The following is a 24,609-nucleotide window of genomic DNA, read 5'->3' as shown; positions in this document are numbered from 1 at the left end:
TCCTGAGGCATTGAGGCTTCAGCTCCTTAAGGAGCTGGCTCGTCCTTTTTGAGAAAAGCAAAGTTAGGATTGGAGAGATGCCCTTCACTTATTTCATGGTGTGCAATCACATCTCTGTCTCCTAACAGGTTTTTTGGGGTGTTTTTTGTTGTTGTTGTTTTTGTTTTTTGTTTTTGTTTTTGGTTTTTTTTTTAATCTGACTTTAAAACTGCCTTTCAGCAATTGGAAACACTAACATGGATTGCTGGAGAGCTTTTAAAAAATAAGTTCAAGGTCAAAACTATCAAAATATAAGGTAGCTTGATGTCTAAGGTATGTATATAAAATAACTAAAAAAAAAATAAATTTCTTAAGTTCTGGTGACATCAATTCTTCTGAAAACTTCTATTGTATTTCACCCAGCTTTAATTTTGCTGATTGTGGTTCGCCCTCCCAATCATCTCTGCTTTTATAACATGAGATAAAAATACATTCTTCATAGATTAGTGAAAGGCATGAACTTGAGGTGCTGTTAGGGCTTTACAAATTTATTTTAAAAAATAGTATTGTCATTTGGCAAATAAGTGTTGTCTGCTAAGAGCTGCTCTTTCGTGTGAGCCGTATGTAACATTGCAGTTAATAACGTGCAGTGTTATCAGCTGCCCGATGACTTTATCTCAACTACAAAAGCCTGTTTGCAGAGAGGAGGCAGCCTTACTGGAGTGCCAGATTGTTAAATAAGTTCAGGTTGCCAAAACTAAATGAACTTTTCAGCTGGTAATGATGTGCAAATTGCTCTCAAAAATGTATGTGCACTGGAGGAATGCTCACAAGCACAGGGTTGTGTCTGGTTACAAATGTTTCTTTGCTTTTGTCCTTAACCCAGCAGTGACACCATTAGAATGACTAGATCTGTATGTATAATAACACCATTATTTTGTGTTATTAATAGCTGCATAGTTACTCAATAGCTATTGTAATTAATATAATTAACCAAATATATATTTAAGCGAATTTTAAGTTATTAGCTCTTATATTAAATAGCCATTTTAGCTATATTGTGGCCCTCTCGGTGAAATACAGCTCTGGGTGAGAGGAGTGACTGTGGTTGTGCTGCCAAAGTGTCCCCCTGGCTGGGACTGTAGTGTATGGAAAGGAAGGTTTGCAAATGGGCCTTTTTTCAAAACTACTGGTGCAAAACGGGGAGACACAGGAATTAAACTTTGACATGTCAGTTAAGCAGGTTTTAAATTAATTTTTTCTCTGTAATGTGGCAGATATGAGGAGCTACCTTGGGGTGAAGAAGTCTCAGAGAAAGCTTCAGGTGAGCAGGTGATGGGTGTCAGTGCACAGGAGGGGGGCTGGGGTTGGCCCAAGCCCGGAGCTGTCACCCAAAAACCCAAAAGCTGCAGCTGCTCTGCGGGTGCTGCTGCAGCCCAGGGGAAGCACTGGGTTTCCTGTGCAAAGCTCCCTTGCCCTGGAGTGGCTCACCTTGGGTTCCTTAGCCTGGTCGGGAATTTAGTACAAAGAGCCATTCTTGTGAATCGTGTTTTCTTTGCAATTTTGCATTCCAGCTCAACAATTTATTTCTCCTTTTTTTTTTTTTTTTTTTTCTTTTTTCTTTCTTTTTTCCCTAATGGCAAGAACTTTACTGGGTTCACATAACTTTGGAAAAATGGTTAGTTCAGGCTCTTCTGGGGGCCTTGAATGTTCCAGTTCCCATCCATTGGCAGTTGTTTTAAAAATACAACTCTTGGTACACCTAATATGCATTAGAATTAATGGGATGTTCTGACAAACCATTAATATCCTTGAATTTAAAAGTTTTTCAAAGGTAAATAGTTAAATGTGTGAAAGAAAGGCTTTTTCTGTAGCCAAGTTCAAGCTAATGATGTGTCTTCAGAGTATTCATCTTCCCATCCCTTGCATTATTAGACTCTTCTCAGCAGTATTTATATGATCTCAAATGAAAACAGCATTTTGAAAGTATGATTTGAACGTTTGAATGTGCTGTGGAGTGTTTTGCATGCACCAAGTCTGCGTGTGTGTTTCAGCTGGCATGGCAACATCCTCGAGTTGAACCAGTCCTTTCCCCTCTGGAAGGACTGAATTACTCATGGTACTTCTATTCCTGCTTTGTGAAATATGTAGTGAAAATGTGAGATGTGAAGGGGGAGTGCCAGCATTAAGTACACACCAAGTGGTTAATAATAGTTCTGTCAAGTTTGGCTGTCTGAGAATTGTCAGTCTTCAATTTTAGAGTTCTACCTTTGTCCCATAAATGGTTTCAAAACTAAGATTATTTCTTTTTCTGAATTTAATTTTTATTTATTTAGGACTATGCACAGCTACATACACTTTTAACTTAAAATGTTATTATTACAATTTTTTCTCAAGTTCTTATAGCCAGCACCCCAGAAAACATAATTTTTATTTACTATTGTAGGACTAACCTGTTCTGAATTAGTTGTATTTGTTGTAGAGTAAAATATAGAATAAAAAGAATATAGTTCAATTTTCAAGTTGCAAAAACACATTTAGTATGTGCAATTAGCAGCTGTTGCAAACACTTGAGGGCATTTTCTTCAGCATTTGAAAATTCCCTGTAGAAGTGAGACAGGAGACATTCATTTAGCATTTCAAGCTTGAAAAATAATTTAACCTTTCCTTAAACTGCATTTTGAAGTTTGGGATTAACACTGTGCCTGGCTGCACAGATGGTTGCATTTTACATATTCCTTTGTCTAGGAAAAAAAAAAGAGACCACATGGTCAGTTAATGGCTTTAAACACTCCTAGTCCTCATTTTATATCTTCCTAATGGGACCTCGGAGATTGTGGGAAGATACTCAGAAAATTGTTGTTTATGGTGTAAGGTCTGTAAGATGTGTTGTATTCTGTGTCCCAGAACTCATGAGCTATTTTTGCTCCTGCTTATTAATCGTGGTTAATGAATTTCACAGCTTCATCCCTTAAGATTTTGCATCCGTAATTCTGCTGTGAAAAAAATGAAAACTAAGATCACCTATGCAGAGAAAATGTTGCTTTATTAATGGAATGTGATGGCTCTTATTTTGTAATTTTTAATAGGTAAAATTATCAATGAGGTGTATTGTCAAGAAATAAACTCCATATCAATATAAGCTAAAAATGCTTTTTAGTCTTTCAGAATGCTTTCTAAGCTTTTTTGCAGCCACTTTGGGGAAATATCATAGTGAACTGTGGACGACACAAATCAAATGTGATGTTGGGATAAATGATAGAAAATCCATTAAGTCAGTGGTGTGTCACTGGAACAGACAATTCTAGCATATAAATCCAGTCCTTAACTGGGCATTTTGTGTTCTGTAATGATTTTTTTCCAAGTAGTTTTAAAAGTATCAGCTAACAGATTGATAGATAAACCCAGAATTATAGAATAAAGTCATGGAGTGGTCCCTAAAAGGGACCTTAAAGGTCATCTGGTTCCATCTCCTGCCACACCTTCTGCTAGGCAGTGTGTGTCAATCTGCACGTGGCACATACAACAGATCTTGAGAAAACCACTGAGTGCTGTACAGTGTTCAGCACTTGTAAGAAATCTGTCAAGTTTATAAAATGTTATCATTACAATATAGGCACAATACATTTTTTCCCCTCGGTTTGAAAGTGCTAGTAAGTCTTTTAAGGCTACTGCTCTTTTATCATGTAAAGAAGAAAAATGTCCTTTAGTCTTTAAAATTCTTACCCTTTTAAGTAAGCATGTGCAACAAAATCCATCTGGTTGGAATTCTTAAAGATAGCAGTAACTGGTACAAGACTTCACAGCTTTATTCCAGCTCCCATGGCAGAAGGATTCCCACTGCCAACACTGCAGTCACAGAGATGATTCTTCCTGCTACCAGGTGGAAGTTTTATGATGTTCCTGCAATTCTGTGCTAGCTTTGCAGGCCAGGATGGGATATAGGGGTGAGATTGAGATGCTGGGGATCAGAGTTTCAGTCTCCAGTCTTAAATGCTATCAGCAAGGCATTTCTAGCAGATACTTAATTCACTTTGATTAAATTAAACCTAAGACATCTGAAAGTGTTTATATATTTTGGGAGTGTTTGTGTGCATCCACATGGGAACATACACTCTGCCTTCCAGTCAGCCAAATCCTCCTTCACTAATTTATTCACAGAGGAAAAGGTTATGTTTCCTTTAGATTTTGGAGGGTGTTTTGTTTATTTTTTTCTTCCAAAGGAGTTCCTAGAAAGAAAGGCTAAGAGAGTGTTGCTGGAAAAGCACTGTCGGCTGAAAAGTTTGGTTACCCCTAAGTGCCATTTCCAGTTCCTAAGATGTAGAAGGAGCTGGGATGTAAAGGTCAGAAGTTGCCAGTGAAGTTCATGTTAACACAAAATGATGAATGTTGTGTTATAAACACAGTAGAAATTCCCTGTCTTGTTTGAGATCTGGAAATGTAGTAACTTCTCATGCTTGGTAGAGCGGCCTGAAGAGTGGTTTGGCATTATTGATTTAAACCTCGCAGATAAAGTAGCTCAGTGTGAAACTTTGCAGCCTCTTACTATGGGTGAAATGTAAAAAATTCTGCCTTGGCTTCTCTCGATTATCTTAATTGCCTCAAGGTACAAAGGTTTTCCCAATACCATTACTATCTTTATGACTGATCAATAGAATACAGAATCTGTGTTAATAAACAAAACAATGTCTGTAAATGGAGATGCTGAAAAATTAACTCTCTGTTTTCTTTTCTTTCTCCTGCTTTTCCAGCGGAACCCCTGCCTTTAATGGACTTGTGCCGAAGATCAATTCGTTTTGCTCTTGGCAGAGACCGCCTGCATGACATAGAAATTCTACCTTTGCCTCTGTCTCTGAAAAATTATTTACAGTACCAATAAGACACCTAGAACCCTCTGGCCTCACATTGGACTTCATCAATGCAAATGGCAGAAAATTGTTTACAGCAAAATATAAATCTTTGTGATGGACACTGAAGTGTTATTTAATTTTTAATATATGTCTTTTTTTCTGAACCAGTGAAAGCAGATCATTGCGGGGGACTACTAAAGAATGTGAAAACATTGATTTGATTGAGGTTCATGTGTTACCTGTTGCCTTTTGTGTTTACAGTCCTGAAGGCTATAATTCTTATCTCTCATACCCTGAATGGTTTATCTTTGTTGCTTCTGGTAAATGCCAATAGAAAATATGACCTGCAAGATTCAGTGTCCTGCAGGCACAGCATTTTTCAATAGTATGATTTTAATTTTTCTTTCTCTCTCCTACACTTTACTTCAATAAATAAAAATAAATTAGCAAAGGAAAAGTCTTGATAGTAACTTTTGAAAAATATTTAAACTTTGGTATGCAGAGTTGTTGAGATTCTGCATGTTCAGTGCTCAACATAATTAGGCCTATATCTAAAAGCTCTAATATTTTAAAAAAGCAGATTATTGTCTAGAAGAAGAGAATGTGGTTTAGAAACATGAGAGGAAACAAACAGTTTATGTGTCAGATCAATTTCTGGACTTGGTAACAGTAAGGTGCAGTTCATTGTTTTCAAGACCAAATCTAGTCCCTCCAAAGTTCTGCAGTTTATAACAATGTGTTCATTGTCCCAAGAATTTAGGATTTTCATATTTTAGGAAGCTTGTCACTTTTTTTTAAGAAAAACAAATTTATAATTTTTATGTGGTATGAACTCTAAGTACTTTGTTTTCTTTTTAATGTATGTGTGGTTATAATGTTTATTTATCTGTTTAGCGTCTGGAGTTCTCATTTAACTGTTTCCCAGCTTGGGGTGACTGATTCTGGTTTTTTCCCCAGCTCCATCTGAAATGTATCAGTTTTTCAGGTTCATCCCATTTTTTTTAAGATGCTGCTTTCTGTTTGTGTTTCTTACATGTTTCAAGTTATCTGCCTGAATCAGTTATCTAGTTTATAAACTGGAAGTTGTTGTTAGGGCAGAATGTCAAATGTTTAGACTGAGCTGCCTTCAGCATATTTTAATGTGAATTTACTGATGAATGAGGAGAAAATTTCTAATAAAGTCTACTGTCCAAAGTAAAACTCCCATCTCCTTTGATGAAGTGTTAAAAACTGCTCGTAGCCCAGAGCTGAAGTTGAGTTCCTTGTGCAGCTTTGCAGATGTTTCTGTTTGGTTCTTCTGTGCTATTGCTGCCCTGGGCTCCTGTGTGAGAGACATGGCAGGCAGTGGCAGTCCCACTATGGCCATGCTCTTGCTTTCAGCACCATTCTGGTCAGATTCCTCTGAACAAAACCTCACTTCTGTGCCAAGCTGTGCTTTGGGACTTGGTGCTTTTGAGGCAGTTTGGAGATTGACTGCCATGCACCGATGATCTGGGGAAAACCACTGACCTGCTCTCAGTCACCCCTGGGAACAGAACTGCACTTCCAGCTGGAAAAGAGAAATGTGAGATACAAAAACACAAACTAGAGTGGAAGCAACAAGGATAAGGTAACACAGGCATGTCAAAAGTTAAATAACTAATATTTGATTGTCTGGGTTTATCTGTAAGCTTCAGCATGGAATTATTTTGGACTTACTTTCACTTAAGGTGAGGATACATACTGCATTCCTTCCCTTAATCTTACAAAGGGGAAGAAACTACAGCAGTGATCCACTTTTCTTATTTTTCCTGCTTGCTTTATTTGATGCAAACCTTTTGTCTGAGTAGGTACATTGGAAGAAGGAGCTATAAAAGTGCAATATTCACACAAAAGGCAGAACAAAGGTGTGTCGAGTGATCTGTCAAAAGCAAGGTAAGTAGCTGTTCAGGAATTGCAATTCTGGTAGACCTTATTTTTCCACCACCAAAGTCCATGTTAGGTAAGCATTTCCTAAAATTAGTGTTCTACTGTGTGTAACTACAAATTTCATGTTCCTTTGAATAACTGCAGGGACACAACTGTTCTTTCACTTGACCCAGACCAACAGCTTTTTAATGTTACAGTAAAGTGTGAATTGATATCATAAGACAAATTAATAGTGCCTCTGTGTGTTAATTAGCCTTTTACAGTTGTGTTGGAATTTTAGTTGATGCCCCTTCTGTGATGATTTCTCTAAACCAAACATCCTTATTTTAACTTTCAAATATTTTTTCTAACATTTAGTGTATTCCAAGGCATTATAGTTCTACAGGAATGATTATTTCATTATTTTACTGTTTTGTAATTACATGTTGTGGCTCTGTGGATGGTGGATACTCTCCTTCATATGGTATTAAGGCCATCCTTTTGGGGATCAAAGTGTATTTGATACATTTTTCTTGGTCTGCAGAAGCCTTGTAATGAGACTGCAGCATGGAGAGTATTAATGACCCTTCAGTGTTCTTCCTAACTATCCCTGTGCAAATGGATTATCTTCCAAGAGGGTTTATAGGAAACATGGAATACAGGTAAGGATGAACCAAACATTGAGGCTAAACAAGTGATCAGAGAATCTCACAAAGAGTACCAGGAAGAGTCTCCTCTCTGCCAGTGAGCTCCAGCCTGGTGCTGGGCCCCCCATGTTGATTCTCCAGGCTCCCTTTACTGGAATGCAGCTGTTGTTCGCTGTCTGCTTCAGGAGGGAGCTGAGCAATGATTTTTAAAGTAGCCTCACATTGGCTTTTGCCCAAATCAGAGGTCAAACACCAAATTGTTACATTCCTTCAACTAAAGCAGTTGAAACTTCTCAGAATCTCTATCCTGGCCGCCTAAATGCAGGAAGATCTCCACCCAGAGGTCCACTCTGGGCAATATCTGACACTGAGGGTGATCACTTACTATAAATCTACACTACTTTGAGATTTGCAGTGAGATCTTCCTTGCCTTCATATTTTCAATTTCCAGCCACTACTGCCTTTCATCACATGAAAAAACAGACAATCCATGTGATGATTTTCAGCTTTCACTGTGTCCCTGTGCCTGAGCAAAAGGAGTGCAGTTTCTCTAGACATGATGTGGAAGTGAATTTCAGAATCACAGAATATTCTGGAAGGATCTTTGAGTCTGACTCTCAAGTGGATGGCCCATAAGGGGATCAAACCCACAGCTTTTTATACCCTGCTCTGACCAACTGAGCTAATCTCACACCCAGTGTTCCCATGGGTGGTAAACTGAGGGAAGCAGAAGCTCTGTAATGCAAAACACAGGAGTTTATTGGTAGCATTTGGAGGAAAAGGGCACATGCCTGGGAGCTGCAACCAAGTTGCAACCTCTGTGATAAGTGTATGCTAATTACTGGGTTGCAAAAGTAAATATTTTACCTACTCTACATTTGGTTCTCTAATGTGGCCCCTTCCTAGGAATTATTGATGGTTGAGAATCCTTTCTGTTGTAACTGTGGTTAAGATTTGTGGGAACATTTGTCATAGCTTCTCTACTTTACTTTCTCCCTATTGCCATTCTTCAGCCTTCTGTAACTCAGGTGAGGTTGGGGAATTGATTGATCCCCCTGGAGGTGCTGCTTTGGTGATCACGATTCACAGATGCTATAACCTGAGTGACACACTGAGCTTTTACACTTACTGACACTGTAATTTTGTAACACCTACATTTGGAGTCAAATTTGAGAAGCTGCTGTACTTTGATGTAGCAGGTGTCACACATATCCTGCTACTGGGCTGACAGAGTCTGTTCTACAAAGGCTTTATTTCTGCCTCACATTGAGCCCCTGGGGATGTGTTGAAATGCCTGTGTTCTCATCCAGAGACAATGTAGTACAATCTGTAGGGAAATCATGAAGTTTTATTTTAGGCTTTATATGTAGTCTTTCTGGTGTCCATGTTTTTATATCAACAGATAAACTCATGTTCAGGTAGGACCTAACTTTGGAGCAGTTTCTCAGTGTTCACTTGAAGCTGGGAAAAGCTGTTACAGAGCAGACGTGTACAAATCATTTAAGTGTTTTTGATAGTTATGAAAGAGCAGCAAGCCAGAAATGCTATAAAATTTCCTTCTCATCTCCATTACAGTTGGTATTGTTAAACTATAACCACATGTTCTCCTGTCAGTGGCAGGCTCTGCACAGCGAGCTCTGTATCAGCTCCAGCAGAGCTCATTCAGGTGCAATTCCCACTGACAGCAGCGGGAGATCTGCCTGAGTCAGCATTGCTGCCCTTGGTTCCCATGTAAAGATCCCCAAACATTTCCAACACATTGTATTGAGCCATATTTTATTATATGTAAGCAATGTCAAGCAGATGGTTTCTGCAGCAGTTTCTCTACTTTGGCAAAACATGCTGGCAAGTGTAGTTAGGTGAATGCTGTGAGAAAGTTGAACGAAAAAATGTGTCTCCTTGAAGCTGAGAGCAGCATTCAGATGGGGAGCCAGACTTCTTGGTTCCTTGGTGATGGCTTTCCATTTATGAACCTTTAGAATCTCAGTGGCTTTTATTCTCTATGCTTAAAGGCATGTAGGATCTTTATCCACTCCTGTTTATCTCAAAATAATGTCTGATGATCATAAAGTGAAAATCCCTTTGTTTGCTTGATTCAAAAAGACACCAAAAAAACTCCTTCCTCCTTGGGAAATGTTCTCTGCAGACACAGAGCCGTGGAAAATATAAAACACACGCCAGCCTGGATGCTCCACCAGGTCCTGTTTCTTTCTTGACGTAGAGAAGACTTTAGTGTGTTTTGCAGGAATTGTCTAAAATAGAAACATTTGAAAACATCTGCAGAAAAGCTGAACCCTGCTGAAGGTATGTTAAACCAAATTTAGGTGTACTGTGGTGGAGGCAGAGAACAAAGTATCAGAGCTTAGAAGAATAGAGTTTGCCTGGTTTTATTTTTTTAGCCCCACTATAGAGTACAAGTAAATTCAGAGAGGAAAGGAATAAAGAAAAGTTGTTTATGCTTCTATCACCATCCGGTGTTTAGTGTTGATGTTTAAAGCTTAAGCATCTTCCCCACTAAACCTTTGTTGCACAGCCTTAACATCCCAAGGCTCTACCACTGATTGCTTCAGCAGCCTCTGAATGTCTCTGGGCTCTGCAGTTGTAATAGCACCCAATTCCACATCTTGTCCTCTTAGACCTTAATTCATTAACTTTTGGGCCAAAAGCACAGCTGCTCTCTCATCACTGGCACTGCTGCAGGAACATGTGGGGGTACCCAAACCAGCTCCCATCCTCGGCAGAGAGAGCCCAGCCCTTGGCAGAGCAGAGCAGTTCCTGTGCCAGGCAGCACAGGCACATCTGCAGCAGTGATGGATGGCTGAGCTCACGTCGGTCTGCATTTCAGCTGGGAGGCAGCTTTGCAAATCCTGGTTAAAACAGCTGTCAGGATCAGGTACTTGCAGTTTCATCTGTGTAGCTGTGACAATTTGTAAGGTATGTATAGGCTCTGATCTCTGCAGGTGACAGCAGATGTAAAAGCAGAGCTCATGTTTTTAATACCTTTAACATATTCGGGGTGCTTTCAGTGGAGACAGGTACGCTGGATTTTCATGTACTGTTTCTCTGCCTTTTGAAACTACACCACAAAAGGCAGATGTCTTCAGACTTCTAAGGAAAAGCAAACAAAACACATAAATGAGGTGATATTTTATTTCTGCCAGTCCTTATATATGACAAATGCTACTGCCAGTTTCAAATACCAGTCACAGGCCAGCATCACAGAGACACTTTGCTGAGATCAGGCGGTGCCTCTGTTGGTTTCCTCCATATTTACCTGTTTTTTTAAAGAAGAAAAAAGTATTTTACAAAGTTATTCAAATTGCAAGCTTAACTTGAAAATGCACTATTCTAATGAATAAAATGCTTATAGCACACTTAAGACTTTATTAGCAGAGACACAAAAAACTGCTGCACACATACCTGGGAAACTAGTGAATGTTTTTAATGGGAAAATGGTTCAGCCTTTTCTCATTTTACTGAGAAAATCAGTTTGGCAAGTGCAGTGCTTCTTATGTAGCAAAATGTGAACAGCTGTAAGGCATGGGGCCAGAATTTCAGTATATGCATTTGGAAGTGACTTTCAATCATAGTAAAGGTATCTGTGACATTATTTTGGGGACTGAGTTTTACTTAATTTGGAGATAACTTTTAGCTTTTGGGAATTAATAAGATTTGGACCCTTCTAAGCTATTCTATCAGGGCTTGTCTAGAGATGAACCAAACCAAATCCAAATTTCCCCTCATAAATTAAGCTAGCTGGGTAAACTTTGTCTGGCATCAAATGCTGCTGGTATTAAAATGTTTCCCAAGCCCTGCCATCTAATTGCATAAATAAACCCCCATTGGAAAAAGCCATCTAGAAAAAAGAAAGGATGTTTTGAGTATTAAATTTGCCTCCAGAAGTTCTGAGATTGATTTCAAGTTGTGCCAGAAACTTTCATGTTCTTGCTTATTTGCTGATTATCCCTCCACCCCTGCCTCTACCATTTCCTGTGTACATCAAAGACAGCGGTCCAATTTTCCCAATTTTTCATTGACTAAGTTTTCATGATGCCCAGTTCATTTATGTGTCATTTCTAATCTTCCTGCATCTTTTACTTCACTGGTATTTGAGACTCGGGCTGTGTTTCCCAAGATGAGCTTCATGAAAATCCACCTTGTAATTTCATTCTTCTCCTCACCATCCACTTTGGGGAAAGCATTCATAAGGTGAAGTATCTTCACTGTTCATGATTCTTGAGAGCCCACTCAAAGAATGTTGGGACGTGTCACATTGGTGGCTTGCTGTTGAACTGACCTAATTAGTTTTTAATTTAACAACTGTCCAGTTACTATGGTCAGTGCCCCCAAATGGCCTCATTCTGTACATAAACACAAAAACACAAGTGACCATTTCTAATTTGCAGCTAATATGCCTTTTGTCTTGTGTGTTTGCCTTTTATATGCAATTTCTCTTGACTCTTCTACTGGGGCCTCACTCTGGGAAATTGTGGGTGCTTCAACTTCTTTGAGCCCAGCTTAATTTGCCTTCTCAGAAGAATCAGCAGTATTTAAAGGTAAAATTCATTTTAGATCAAAGTTCTTTGAGCTGTCACGAGCATTGCACAAGATTGGAATAAATATGAATTTTAATAATAGAGCTGCTTAATGTTGAAGTTTAAAACTCCATGTTTCAGCTGCTCTCACATCATTAACCCTCCCCCAGTAAGGAATGTTAACACAACTTTACTATCAGTGATTATTCCCATATAAAAATAAGATAAATGAATCTGTAGTTGTAATATAGAAACTTCCTTCTCTCTGAGATCCGTGACTTCCAGTTTCCTGCTGAATCTGAGCTGAAAAAAAAGAATTTGGAGAGGCTGGTTCTTTGCATTGCTTGGTATTCCCATCCCCCACAGAAATGGGAACAAATGTTTTTAATTGTCAAATAACCAGTGATAAATGGACAGCTGGGATAGGAACCTATCCCAGGATTTGTGTCTTGTGCACTAAAAGGTGAAATGTTTGGGTTTTTTTTTTTTCCCCAGAACTTTATTTCTCTAGAAAGATCTCCTCAAGACTTACCTTCTGAATATCTTCATCCCATTGGACATGGGGAGATGCTTCTAATCCTTTTGAAATACCAGTCTCCTGGATCAGGCAATATAGTGACTTTGGAAAAGGAAGGACACTTTATATCATGCCCTCTTTTTTTTTTTACAATATCTTTAGTTAAGGCTTTAAAGTTTTGTTTGATTTATGGTTTTGGGATTTATTTGTAGAAATATAAAATATGTTGTTTTTTTTTTTTTCTTTTGTGAGTTTCCTTACTGAATCAAAAAGTTTTTATGGTCTTTCTATGATTACAGAAACTGGAGGGTCAAATGATGTCTTTTATGAGACCAGCTGAATGAAACTGAAGAGACACTTCCAGACACAGAAATGTTTCACTAAAATACAAACATCCATTTTCAAAGCTAAATTCAGATAAAGAGCTGTTTAAACTTGAACAGTTCTTAAACTGCACAGAAATATGAGAGTTGATAAATATATTGATTCTGTGCCTTGTTATAATTTTTCCCATCCCTGAGCTACCAGCAGCTCCTGTGTGTTCTGCTGAACCCACCTTTCCTCTCTCTAATGACTTACTGAATCTTCCCTCTCTCTGTTGCAGGTACAAACCTCTTTGATGATATAATTGATTAACTTGTGCAAGTTAAACTTGTGTCATGAGTTTCAAGCTGTATTTTGCCTTGAGGATCAAAGCTTCAGCCTGCATATCCTGAAAGCTGGTCTAGCTTTTAGAGTACAGCATTAGTCACATTAAAGATATTATCTTTGTAAATTCAATCCTGTATATATCCTGCAGTAATGGTGTGTATGTACACACCATCCCTTCTTACAGAGACGAAAACTAAAAAGAGCAGATGTCATATATTTAATCAAGACCTTTCCCTTTCGTGGTTTTCCTGTTCAAAGAAAACAAAGATGAATGAGTTCTGAGAATTTAAGTCCTCTGCTGTTTGCACAGAGCTCCTTTTTGAATGGTTTTGTAGGTGTACACCTACTCTGCTGTCATGCAGAAACATGCTAGGAGCTTACTATGAATTTCTGCAATGGAGTAAAGGAGTTCAGGCACAGGGCAGGGCTTCCCCTGGCCATAGGAGATTTCTTGGGGTTTGCTGTGTGTTCTTGTGTGGTGAGTAATAGGAACAGGTTGAGGCAGGGTATTAAAAGTCCTGGTAATGCTGACTGACAGGTGAGGCTGTGGCAGCATTAGCCCAGCCTGGGAATGCTGTGAGCCTCTGCCTGCCCTTTCCCAGGTATGTGCTGCTGGTCGTGGCCAGTGCCACGGCTCTGTACCTCATGGATTACTCTGAGAGGGAGGAGCTCTCTGCCAGGCAGATGCACCTGGCCAGGCTCCTGGAGATGCTGCTGCACCTGGTGGATGGCAAACATTTATTGCCAAAATAAAACTCATCAGTTTTCTATTTAAACCCCAGCAATTTGGTCCCCAGGGCTTTGTCATTCAGTCTCTTCTTACGCTGGTTTGGAGGAGCTTGATCCCAAGGAGTGGGAGGAGAGCACCTGTGTCCCTTTTCCCCACTTTTCTGTTCCAGTTGTGGGAAATAACTGGATTTTGGTTGTTCTCCATTGCAGTTCACTGCAGATCTCAAAAAAACCCATCAGAGGAAGGATCATCACTCGTCCTTCCACCACAAGGTGAGAGTAGAGATGGTCATATTTCAGGAGCCTAGTTTTGGAATATTTTATGGAATTGGCCAAGTAGCTTTTACTTTTGGGGTTTCCACAGTCTGTCCATGGCAGATCCATCCTGTATTTCAATTTAGTGCCACTCTGAGCTCTTAGTCCACAGGGAAATGAACATTTTGGGAAGTTCTTACAGCTCAACTTAATGGTGTCTGGATTACAATGATTTTCTGGAAGTAGGCTATCCATCCTGACCTGTTTTCTTCCCACTCCCTGTCAGACTGTACCTGCAGGAAGGCTGAAGTGAGACCAGGATCTGTAAAATCTATGACTTTCTCTGTCTCCCTGAGGCTGAAGCTGACAGAGTGGGAGACGTAAAAGACTGAAAACTCTTTTTTTATCCTCTGAATCAAGAGTCTTTATCTGTAACACGTACCTTGGGGATACTTCCCAATGCATTGGGCAGAGGAACCTGTTGTGTGTCAGCATGGAAACCATCAGGACGTACCAAGACCAGCCAGAGATGTTGGGAAGAGATCTTCTTCTGGGTTGGAGTCAGATATTAGGTCAGTGTGGTTCCTTAGGAACATTTCCAAAGGACCATACCCTTCCTGTTTTCTGTAATCCCACCATGGACATGGTGCAGTAAAATATTTTTATTTTAAAAAAGCCAGTCCAGTATTGGAAATTAGCTGTTCCACAGATTTATTTTTCACAATGTGTTTTTAATTTGACACAGAAGCCCTCTCCTTCCCACAGACCCCGTATCCTCCAGCTTTGGGTCTTCTCAAAAACAATTCCCTGCCTACACCAATGAAAAATATTCCAAATTAGGGTACTCTGGGACTGTGCGACCTGGACTCAGTTGGCCACTTGGAGCCCTTGGGAAGGGATTTGTCATCTCTTGTGAGCATTGACAAGCTCAACCTGAATATAATTGAAGAAATAAAAAACCCAAACCAACCCACCCTGCGTGGAGAGCATGGGCAGGGCCTGGCACAGGAACGAGCTGTGGCACTGACTGTGCCCAGCAGGGGCCAGGGCACCCACGGCTGCTCCATGCCCAGGATCCCAGGAGCAGAGCAAACTCCCACTGTCCAGTCCCTGGATTTGCCTCCTGCCAGCACTCAGGCATGCTTGGGTTCAAGTGCTCCAGTGCTGCTGCCTGGAGAGATTGGGAAAATGGGCATTAACCACTCATGAGCTCTGGCTGAGGAAAGCATTTGGCACCTCTGGCATTTCAATAAAAACAGTTTTCATCATTTTGAAAATATGTTGAACCAACCCACAGGAGACAAAGCTTTCTCTGTAAGTACAGGCCTAGGGATTACACAATTATTCCTATGCCTGGTCAAACAAACCAGCAGACAGTTTCTGGGGAGAGATTTCAGGCTCTTGTCTCCCTCCTTGGCTGTACAACACTTGCACAGCACCAGGATTTGGATACTCAGGCCTTAATTTAAATCCTATAGGTACTAAGGAACAGAAAGTGTCCTAAAGGCACCTCCAGTCATACTTCAATTTTTCCTATTTTGATTTTAAGTCTTCTGTCACTAATGAATTTTCTTTTGTTGAGAATACTCCACTGCCGCCTTCTTTAGGCATTGCCATCCAGGAGATAAAATAAATGTGGCAAGAAGTTTGGAATGCTTCCAAGTCAAGTTACCTGGTAGGAAATTACTCCAGCTCTTTGTACTTCAGTGTGTTTTAAAAACAGCCTGGCCCTTTATGGCTGCAGACTCTCTGATAGTCCCAGGGGAGTAACATCAGCTGTGGTTTCATCCCATGCGTACACTAAATCATTGATTTGGGGTTGAATTTGGATGCAGACAGGTATGGGCCAATTTTGGCAAGCTTCAGTCTCTGTTTTTCAGTGATTCAGTGAGTGACTGACTGGAGGGACCTTCAGGATGGTCACCCCTCTCCTGGACACTATCCCTGCTCTGTGGTCTGTTCGCACTCCTGGCTTGGCCTCTTCTTTTGGTGGGAGGTAAACCACAGATGTTTGCCTTGCTGGTTTTTGGGACATCAGTGACTCCCCAAAGGCAGCTGGCAAAGCTCCTGTTTCCACACCCTCTGCCTCCCAAAGGCATGCTGAGCCAAACAGAGCAATCGGGATATCTTAGTTCCATGCTGGAAATTTCCACTTGTGCCCAAAAACCCAGAGAAATAGTGTCTGCCCCATCCTTGAAAGTGTCCAAGGCTGCACAGGGCTTGGAACAAGCTTGACTAGTTGATGGAATGGCAGGGGATGGAATAAGGGGATTCCTAAGGTCCCTTCACACCCAAAACCTTCTGGGATTCCATGATGACTCTTTGATGTCTCCCTGCATTTATTTTGCATCATTTCCTCTCAAATTTAATTTTTCAAATTTAGATGACTTGTTAAAGGAATAATTTAAAAACTATTCCAGGGATAAAAAGGAGAGTGTCAAACATTGAAAAAATCAGTTCTACATCCATCAAATTATTATTAGTTGGAAGCCTATTCCCTCTTCTTTGTCCTTGTTTTGTTTTCCTGGAAAGCCTTATGATCCTGCAGTTTCTCAGAGACATCTGGTGGGATTACAGAAAGGTTTGCCCTATCAGAGAGCCAGGGCGGGTTGGAACACTTGTTCCTCTCCATCTTTATTCTTTAACCAGGTTTCCCCCAGAAGGGTGTTGTGGAAGAAACTCAGAATTACTAGAAATGGATGAGGTGCACATTTTTTCTCCACTGTTTTTCATCTATATTCAAATTCTTGGAATTACCCTCAAATGAGCCCTAGGAAACTACTGTGAAAAAGATCACTCAGAGGAACATCTTAAAAGAGAAAACCACATCCAGCAGCAGCAAAAACAATCCCATTGCTATTTTTACCTAATCTCTAGATGCTGTGCCATAGCTCCCTACACCACTCCCATTCACAGACAAGCACTATGGAAGACATTCACTCTGCCCATGGGGGTAAGGAGGCAGTTTTGGACATGGTCTTTGCTATGAATGGGACGATAAAGTCCAGATGGTCTTTGTGGTCCCTTCCCAGCCAAACCACCCCATGATTCCTTGACAGGATCAGCATCTATCCCAGTTCCATTCCACAAACCTCCTCCCACTAACTCAGAATTTCCCTCATCCTCTTTTTACACCACATCAGGGATGTGCTGCCAAATGCCACAGGCATGGGATGCCTTAGCATTCCCTGGGGATGCTGTTCAAAGATGAACTTGTGGCCTCAGTACTCCAAAATACTAGGTTGGCCCCAGTTCCAGTTTGGATTATGTCAAATAGCAGCATGGGGTGTTCCCTCTCACTTTCCACCATTGGGACAGCTCACACAAAACATGAGTGACTTACTGCATTTGAAATTCATGGCTTAAAAAGCAGGTGTTGTAATATCCCCTCCTGGGATATCCAGAACACCAGGAGGGTCCCTGGAAGCTATGGGTAGGGACAGAATCAGACAAACAATTGTAAACTGGTTTTCAGGAGATTCATCCACAGCCTGTGGCTTCAACAACTCCAAAGCTGTTCCTTCTCCTTGGGACAACCAGGCAAAACATCTCTATGGATTTCTGACAGAAAAAATCTCCAAGCTACTTGGCTTTTGCCAAATCAAGGCCAGCATTTCTAACAGGCTCTAAGTAATAAACAACAGGAAGGACCATCTCACAGTGCATACCACAAAAAAACCCAAATAGCAGTGCTGGCAACATTTCCAGGCATGGAGTCTCCCAGCTCCAAAAATGTAGCTCATTGGGCTCTTCCCTGGTGCTGTTCCATTTGGATGCTGACTGTGAGACTGAAGGCTTAGGACAATTCTTAGCCCTGAGAAGGAAAGTGCCGATAGCAGAGTGTGTGCTGGTCAGCCGATGGGTGCAGCTGAAGTTGCAGGCAGCAAGAGCTTTCCCAGCTGGCACTTTTCTGAGCTCTGTTTTTGCCAGATGTTTTCAGGTTTGTGGCTGGACTCTGCAAGAGTGAAAAGCTTTGTTAGGGCAAAGCAGTTCATGCTGCTGTTTGAGTGCGGTGCAAAGAAGGGTTTGCACTTGGAAGATCAGTGAAATCTTTTTTTGTCCTGACATTGTTGATTTGAGAGCAGGGACGTTTCCAGTTTGGTTCTGGGCTTGGGGTGGTTTCGAGCTGGGCTCGGTGCGTGTCCTTCTTTTGCGAGTCAACACCACCATCGTGTGGTTGTGTTCATCAGCGCTGACAGTGCCCAGGAAAAAGGCAAGCGTTTTCCTGGCATGGCCCCTCATCCGTGTCAGAGCAGATTGTGGAAGAGCTCTGCTGTACATCCTGGCTCTTGGAGACTGACAGAATGTGATCCTGCATGTAGAAAGGAAGGAAGAAGAATCGTTTCATTCTTGGCTGTGCAGTTAATAGGTTGCAAAAGAAATGGCAATTGCAGAACGGCCCCTCTCTTTTAGAAGTTTTCTGTGCCATCAGCTGCTCAACATGTAACTCGTACCCACTGAACTGCATTCAGCTCACTGGATATCTGTATTTTCCTTCAAGCTCTGCATACTATCTTACCCTCTCACACTTGCAGATCCCAAAGCCCTTCAAAACATCCAGCAACTGCTCCCAAAGAAAAATTCGGAGAACAAAAAGCCAGCACTGGCCTTTGTAGTGCTTTTGCAGTCTGTACAGTAGACAAAACACTAGTGATGCAAACGTTCCTTCTCAACTGTTTATATAGCATTCATCACATTCTCTGAAGGTGACAGTCCATGGCTAAAGTGAAGCATTCCCAGCTGTAGTTCGGACTGAGATATGTCCCAGGGCAGAAAGCATTTGCTGACCTTTCTTCTTCCTCTTTCCTGAGACCTAGGTGACCCTATGCCAGCCCAGTGCCAGACAGTTTGCCCCTCACATTTCTGTCTAGTAGTGACCCAGAAATGTCTAATTTTCATACAGTCACTGCCATCCTGGGAAGAGATCTGGAGTGGGAGGGGAGAGAGGAAGCTGGGGTGGAACAATCTTCACAGCAAACACCAGTTGCCCAAAAGATGTCAAAATATGAAAGTCACTCCTCGGGGCCATTTTTTGCACTGCTTAAAAGTTCAAAGGTGCAGTTAATCTCAGCAAGGAACCTAAGCCCTTCCAAACTTTTGCCATAAAGCCAGGCCCTCCTCAATCACCTGATGGCAAGCCCCATGCTGCCGTCATGCCCTGCCAGACCCCTTTGTGCGCTGCCTACCTCAACAGTCCCACATGAGCCATGGGTGCTGTGCCCACAGGCACACCCCAAAACACTGCAATCCCCTTTGCAGAGCACTACCAGCAGGCTGCTTGTTTCAACACTTGACAGGGACATTCATGGCTGTCCATTCCTTACCCCCAAACGGCGGACCCAAGCCAAACCCACCCTGCTCATGGGCCCATGGCACCACCCCCCGAGAGCCCCTTTTCCTTTACCAATACGAACACTCCACTGGCCAGCCACCATAGTCATTATTTTCATTACACAACCCTAACCCTCTCAGCCTGAGAGTACAGAAGGCAAGGGAGCTTCTGCTGTGTGAAGGTGACTTCCCAAGGTAACTTTGGCTGAGTCAGAAAGGGCTTGTTTCAATTTGGCAAAGACAAGATGGTGCCTGATTTCAAGCCTGGTGCTCGTACAAGAGGCCATGTCAGGCTTGCAGAAGGAGCTGTGCTGCTGCCCTGAAGGATGGTGTGATTAGAGAGTGCCTGGCAGCCCTGCAGGAAGGCTGCACTTGGAGAGAGATGTCCAAGGCGGTGGAGAGAGAGGCAGCCTCAGGTGGGAGCAGAAGGCTGAGTGAGGCTCAGCACAGGAGCAGAGGTGTGTGGTGCAGGAGGTCCTATGGTGTAATGGTGAGCACTCTGGACTCTGAATCCAGTGATCTGAGTTCAAATCTCAGTGGGACCTTGGCCTTTTGGTTCCCTCAGGCTTTGCCTCAGCCTGCTTACACACTCACAGCTCTCCTCTCCTGCTGAGGTGCAAGACCACCCACTCCGAATGGGTCCGGCACAGGACGCTGCTCTGGGACCACTGCTGCTATGTCAGATGCATCCAAAAATGGAGATTGGGCTACACGCTCTGGGCAGGTGTTTCCAGGTTGGATCATTCCCACAGCATCACCAAGTTACTGCGTGTGGCATTACCTGTATACCCACCCCTGTCCACTGCTCCTTTCTTGCTCCTTTCATCTGTGGCTTCTTTTCCTCTTTTCCTGCCAATTTCTTTCTATTCCTCTGCAATCCATTCAAGGAGCTCTACCAACATTGGACAGTGCCCCGTCATTGGGGTTCCATTTGTAACCATGGGAGAGGGAAGAACCTTCCTTGCTGAGCAGGTGGCAGGTGAGGGAGGTGGAGAACAAATGACCACAAGTCTCCAGCGGTGCTGCACAAAGGCTTTAATGAGAAGGAGCAAAAGCAGCGTGACAGAACAGAGGCCAAGGAACACGTGTGGGGGGCCAGGGAGGGAAAGAGATGGGCCCATTTGCCGAGGCCAAGGGGGATGATGCGCCGGGCTCAGCAGATCTGACCGCAGCGGGGGAAAGGCAGACACAGGCCTGAGCCCCCCAGGCCAAGGGAGCCCCCAGAAGAGATGGGAACCCCCGCGGTGCTGAGGGAGCTGCCCACAGCAGCTGACAGAGAGGATCCCACGGCTGTGCTCTGAGGGAAAGAGGTGAGGATGGGGCCCGGCAGGGTCACCAGCACCGGCGAAGCCTCGATGTAGAACATGGAGTCAGCGCAGCGGGCGAGGCAGGGCTCAGTGCAGCTGCTTGCAAGGGGGGTTGGGCCACAGGGGCCGCAGGGCCGTGGGGGACAGGGTCTGCAGCAAGACATCTCTCGGTGCCGAAGGCAAAGCTGCAACACAGAGCAGGGAGCACCAACCGGCTCAGGATCAGTCTGTCTCTCTGTCCCTCAGCTCTCTCCAGGGACACGGTGGCTCTTCTAAACACACCCTGTGCCTACAGCTCCCACCACCCTCCTGGTGCCCTCCGAGTGGCACAGCATGGGAAGGATGCCCCACTTCAGCAATAGCAGCCAGCACAGTGGCTTTAAGGCCCCTGTGCAAAGACTGGTCCCAGCCCTTCTCCAGAACAGACATGGCTGTGTTTGAGACGTCCCGGGATGCCCTGGGACATTTTGTTACACCACGGCAGGTGCAAATGCTGCTGGGCACATCCCCCTGAGGCTGAGCCCCATTGATCCCCTTCTGCTGGAACAAAGCCCCCTCTTCCCAGCTGTCCCCAGCCACCAGCATGGAAAGGCTGACGGCCTCCAACAGCTCTGTCTCAGGGCCAAGCTGAGGCAGCCCAAGGATCAAGCCGGGCGGCCTCCATGACAGCAGCTCAGCCCACAGGGAGGGATGGAGAGGACTCAGGCTTACCTCGTTCCTCGAGGAAAGGGAGGCCAGAGACCAGGATGCAGAGCCGGGAGCAGCGCAGCCTTTTATGCTGGGTCCAGAGCCCTGTGGGACCACAAACATTCCTTGTTTGTGAAACACCCAAACTCCTGGGAGGGGCAACTTGCAAGGCCTCCCTGCTGATGAGGTCCCTGCCTCTTTCATCTCAGACATTTTTCACCAGTTTCACACCAATCAATGTGGAAATGATTAATGTGTGTTCCAGATTCCTAGGCCAAGTTTTTTTGAAGGTCCCACGCCAGTGTATATGGTTAGTTGAAATGAATTTTTGTAGTGTCTGTTACATTCTGTCACTTGTTCTCCTTGATGGTTAATTTGGCTCCAGTTCTAGTTAAATTCAACCATTAAGTGACACCTCAGGTCAGCTCTCAGGAGCTTTCAGTGCAGGCACTCAGGCTCATCCTGAGAGTCATTTCTCCCACAGGACATCACAGACGTACAGGACACTGTGGGTCAGTTGAGGCACAGAGTCAACACTGCACAACCCCATAGTGGGGAAGAGACCCAACTCTGCAGGGAGGTGGCCAAGCTCAGAGGCAAGGAAAGTCCATGTTCAGCTGAATGGATGTCCCCTGCAGGCCGGAGTGACAGTCATGGGGAACTTGCAGACAGTCCACAGGCCATGCCATGGCCTGTTTTGTGATCAAAGAGATGCTGTGTCCTTCCCTGCAAGAGCCCCACAGCCACACTGACCTGTTTAGCTCAGTGTGCTCATCCCAGAGGCCAGACACTTGGCTGGTGGATTTTGGGGAAAGGTTGAGGGCAGGGAGCCCAAAGCTGTTTTTTTCTGGGTCTAGGATGGGGTTTCCCATTCCATGCATTTTACATTTCAAAGGACACTGGATCAGTCTGTCAGAGCACATGGGTGTCATCCTGATGGGGAAGAGCTGGGAAAATCCCTGAGCTCCAGGCAAGCCTGAGTCACCCAGTGTGCACTGGGTGCCACAGACTCAGGCGCTCAAGGGATAACAGAGCTCATATCCTCAAAGTTCTGCTGCAATGAACAATATTTCCCACCTCGTATGCCCAACTGAGGATCACCTGGTGCTTGTCTGCCATCTCCTGCATTTGCTGTCTCCCCAGGAATGGTCTTTTGTTGCTGCTCAAGGGCTGTAGTGATTCAGCATACCCCACATCGACCCCAGAAGGTCTGGGTGGAGCTCTGGAGGTCTTGTGCTCCTGTCAACTGCTCTGGGCAGATCAAAATGCCTCGGTTGCTCAGCAGGCTCTGGGCCTTCTTCTGCTGACTTCTAAGCACTGACACAGCTTATGAAAAAGGTCACTACCCCTTGTACAGCTCTCCCAGGCCTGTCCCTTATCCTACCTTAGGGAGCCCTGGGATTTTCTTTCATGCGACTTCTGATTGCTGCCTCGTGCCCTTTGCCAGTGCACCTCTCAGGAGAGTTTGGCTTCATTCTCTCCAGAGCCCTCAGGAGGTGGTGGAGGCAGCAGCTCCATGCTCCCCTCCATGCCTTGCCCATCCCCAGCAGGTTGCACAAGCGCAGTGCCCTCGGCCTCCCCCATGCATCAGGTGCTGCAGCCCTTATGTTCTGCCTGCTCCTACGGCAGTGCCTCTCTCTGTAAGAGACCCCCATGTACACCTCCCCTATCCCTGGGGACACCAAATGGGAACACCAACCCAGATGTGGCCTGTGCAGTGCCAAGGAAAGGGTATCAGCCATGGAGTGATCAGATGCCAGGCTTATGAGGTGAGATCTGGGCATGGATAATAAGGAACTCTCTGGATTAGGGGGACAGCTCCCCAGAGGACTCAGAGTGAAAACTCTCTTGGGGCAGATGTTCTCTCTGCTTTCCTGCCTTTCTGCCCCATAGGAGTTCCTTGTCACTGGCCAGAGAGTGCAATGCAGGGCAAGTGGCATTCCCTGCACATACCCAGCCCTGTGCTCTCCAGGCTGCCACGGCATGTGCTCACCAGTGCAGACAGCCCCAGTGTCATGTCCTGCTGATCATTCCCCTTTAGGACTTGGGAGGCTCATCTGCAGGAGCCCTTTCCATCTCCTGGTGGCCTCCCAGGGGTGCAGGGCATCCTTGGATTTCTGCCCAGGAGACAAGGACCTGTGTGACAGTGGCAGTGTTCAGAGGACAATGGGACAAGGTCCACAGCTTCTGGATGTAGCTGGGAAGTTTATTCTTCTCTGAGTGGGAACAGAGGACTTCCAGAGGTCTCTGCCCACCTCCATTTCCTGGGCCCTTGAGCAGCCACCAAAAGACAATGCCTTTTGTAAAACTGCAGCAGCAGCAGCACAGGATTACATGGACATGCAAGGTGGATTGGGACCAGTCCTAAAAGGTCTGGAAGTGCCCTTGACAAGGGCAAAACCTTTCATAGGAAAGAGGCTATGTGCTTTGGTATCCCTGGAATGCCTGAGTCCAGGGCACCATGTGCACTCATTCCACATCAGCATGATTCAGGTTTGCCTGGAGCTCATGGATTTTCCCAACTCTTCCACATCACAATGATTCCCACAAGCTCTGGGAGACTGATCCAATATCCCTTTGAACTGTGAAATGAATTGAATGGGCAAAGTGATGCCTGCCCCAGGAAAAGGAGCCATGAGCTTTGGGCTCCAGGCCATCAGCCTCTCCCCCAAAGCTGCCATCCACATCCCAGCCTCAGGGCTGGACACAATGAGCAAAGTGGGTCAGTTTGTGTTTGAGAAAATTGGTCAATTTTTCTTTCAGGGAGAGATGTAGGCATGCCTTTGATCACTTTCCTACGTGTTGATTTCCTTGTTTTCTGGAGGATCCCAACTTCCCAAGCTGAGGCCAGAGGTTGTCAAGTGCCAAGATCAGGGCAATCCCAAACCTGGACACAGGCTAGGCCTTGAGTGGATTGAGAGCAGCCCTGTGGAGGGGGACTTGAACATGGACCTGCACTGCCGGCTGGCAGCCCAGAGCAAAAATCCAGTCGTATTCTGGGCTGCATCCAGACCTGTGTGGCCAGCAGGTCGATGGAGGGGATTGTGCTGCTCTGCTCGGCTCTCATGACACCGTACCTGGGGTACTGCCTCCAGCTCTAGAAGTCACAGCCTAAGAAACACACAGACCTGATGCAGTGGGTCCAGAGGAGCCACAAAGAGCACCAGGCAGCTGGAGCCACAGGCTGAGAGGGTTGGGGTTGTGTAGCCAAGAGAGGAGAAGGCTCCCAGGAGA

The 24,609-nt window shown here is 44.0% G+C and overlaps 1 protein-coding gene and 1 non-coding gene across 3 annotated transcripts in view; both read left to right on the top strand.

Annotated features, from left to right (window-relative positions):
- SPSB4 (splA/ryanodine receptor domain and SOCS box containing 4) overlaps window positions 1-6,022 on the top strand; it is an 81,197-nt gene extending 75,175 nt beyond the window's left edge. For both annotated transcript variants that reach the window (XM_077785551.1, XM_021553666.3), the window contains exon 3: window positions 4,731-6,022. In XM_077785551.1, the coding sequence (XP_077641677.1) occupies window positions 4,731-4,858 (128 nt within the window). In that variant the 3' untranslated portion in view covers window positions 4,859-6,022. The remainder of the gene's footprint in view (window positions 1-4,730) is intronic.
- A 13,832-nt stretch (window positions 6,023-19,854) lies between these two features.
- On the top strand, window positions 19,855-19,926 carry TRNAQ-CUG (transfer RNA glutamine (anticodon CUG)). The gene has a single exon. It is a non-coding gene; the product is annotated as a tRNA-Gln (tRNA).
- The last annotated feature ends 4,683 nt before the right edge of the window (window positions 19,927-24,609 follow it).

This window comes from Lonchura striata, chromosome 10, assembly GCF_046129695.1.
Source record: "Lonchura striata isolate bLonStr1 chromosome 10, bLonStr1.mat, whole genome shotgun sequence".
Classification (NCBI taxonomy): Eukaryota; Metazoa; Chordata; class Aves; order Passeriformes; family Estrildidae; genus Lonchura; species Lonchura striata.
This window is presented reverse-complemented; position numbering and strand designations above follow the sequence as displayed.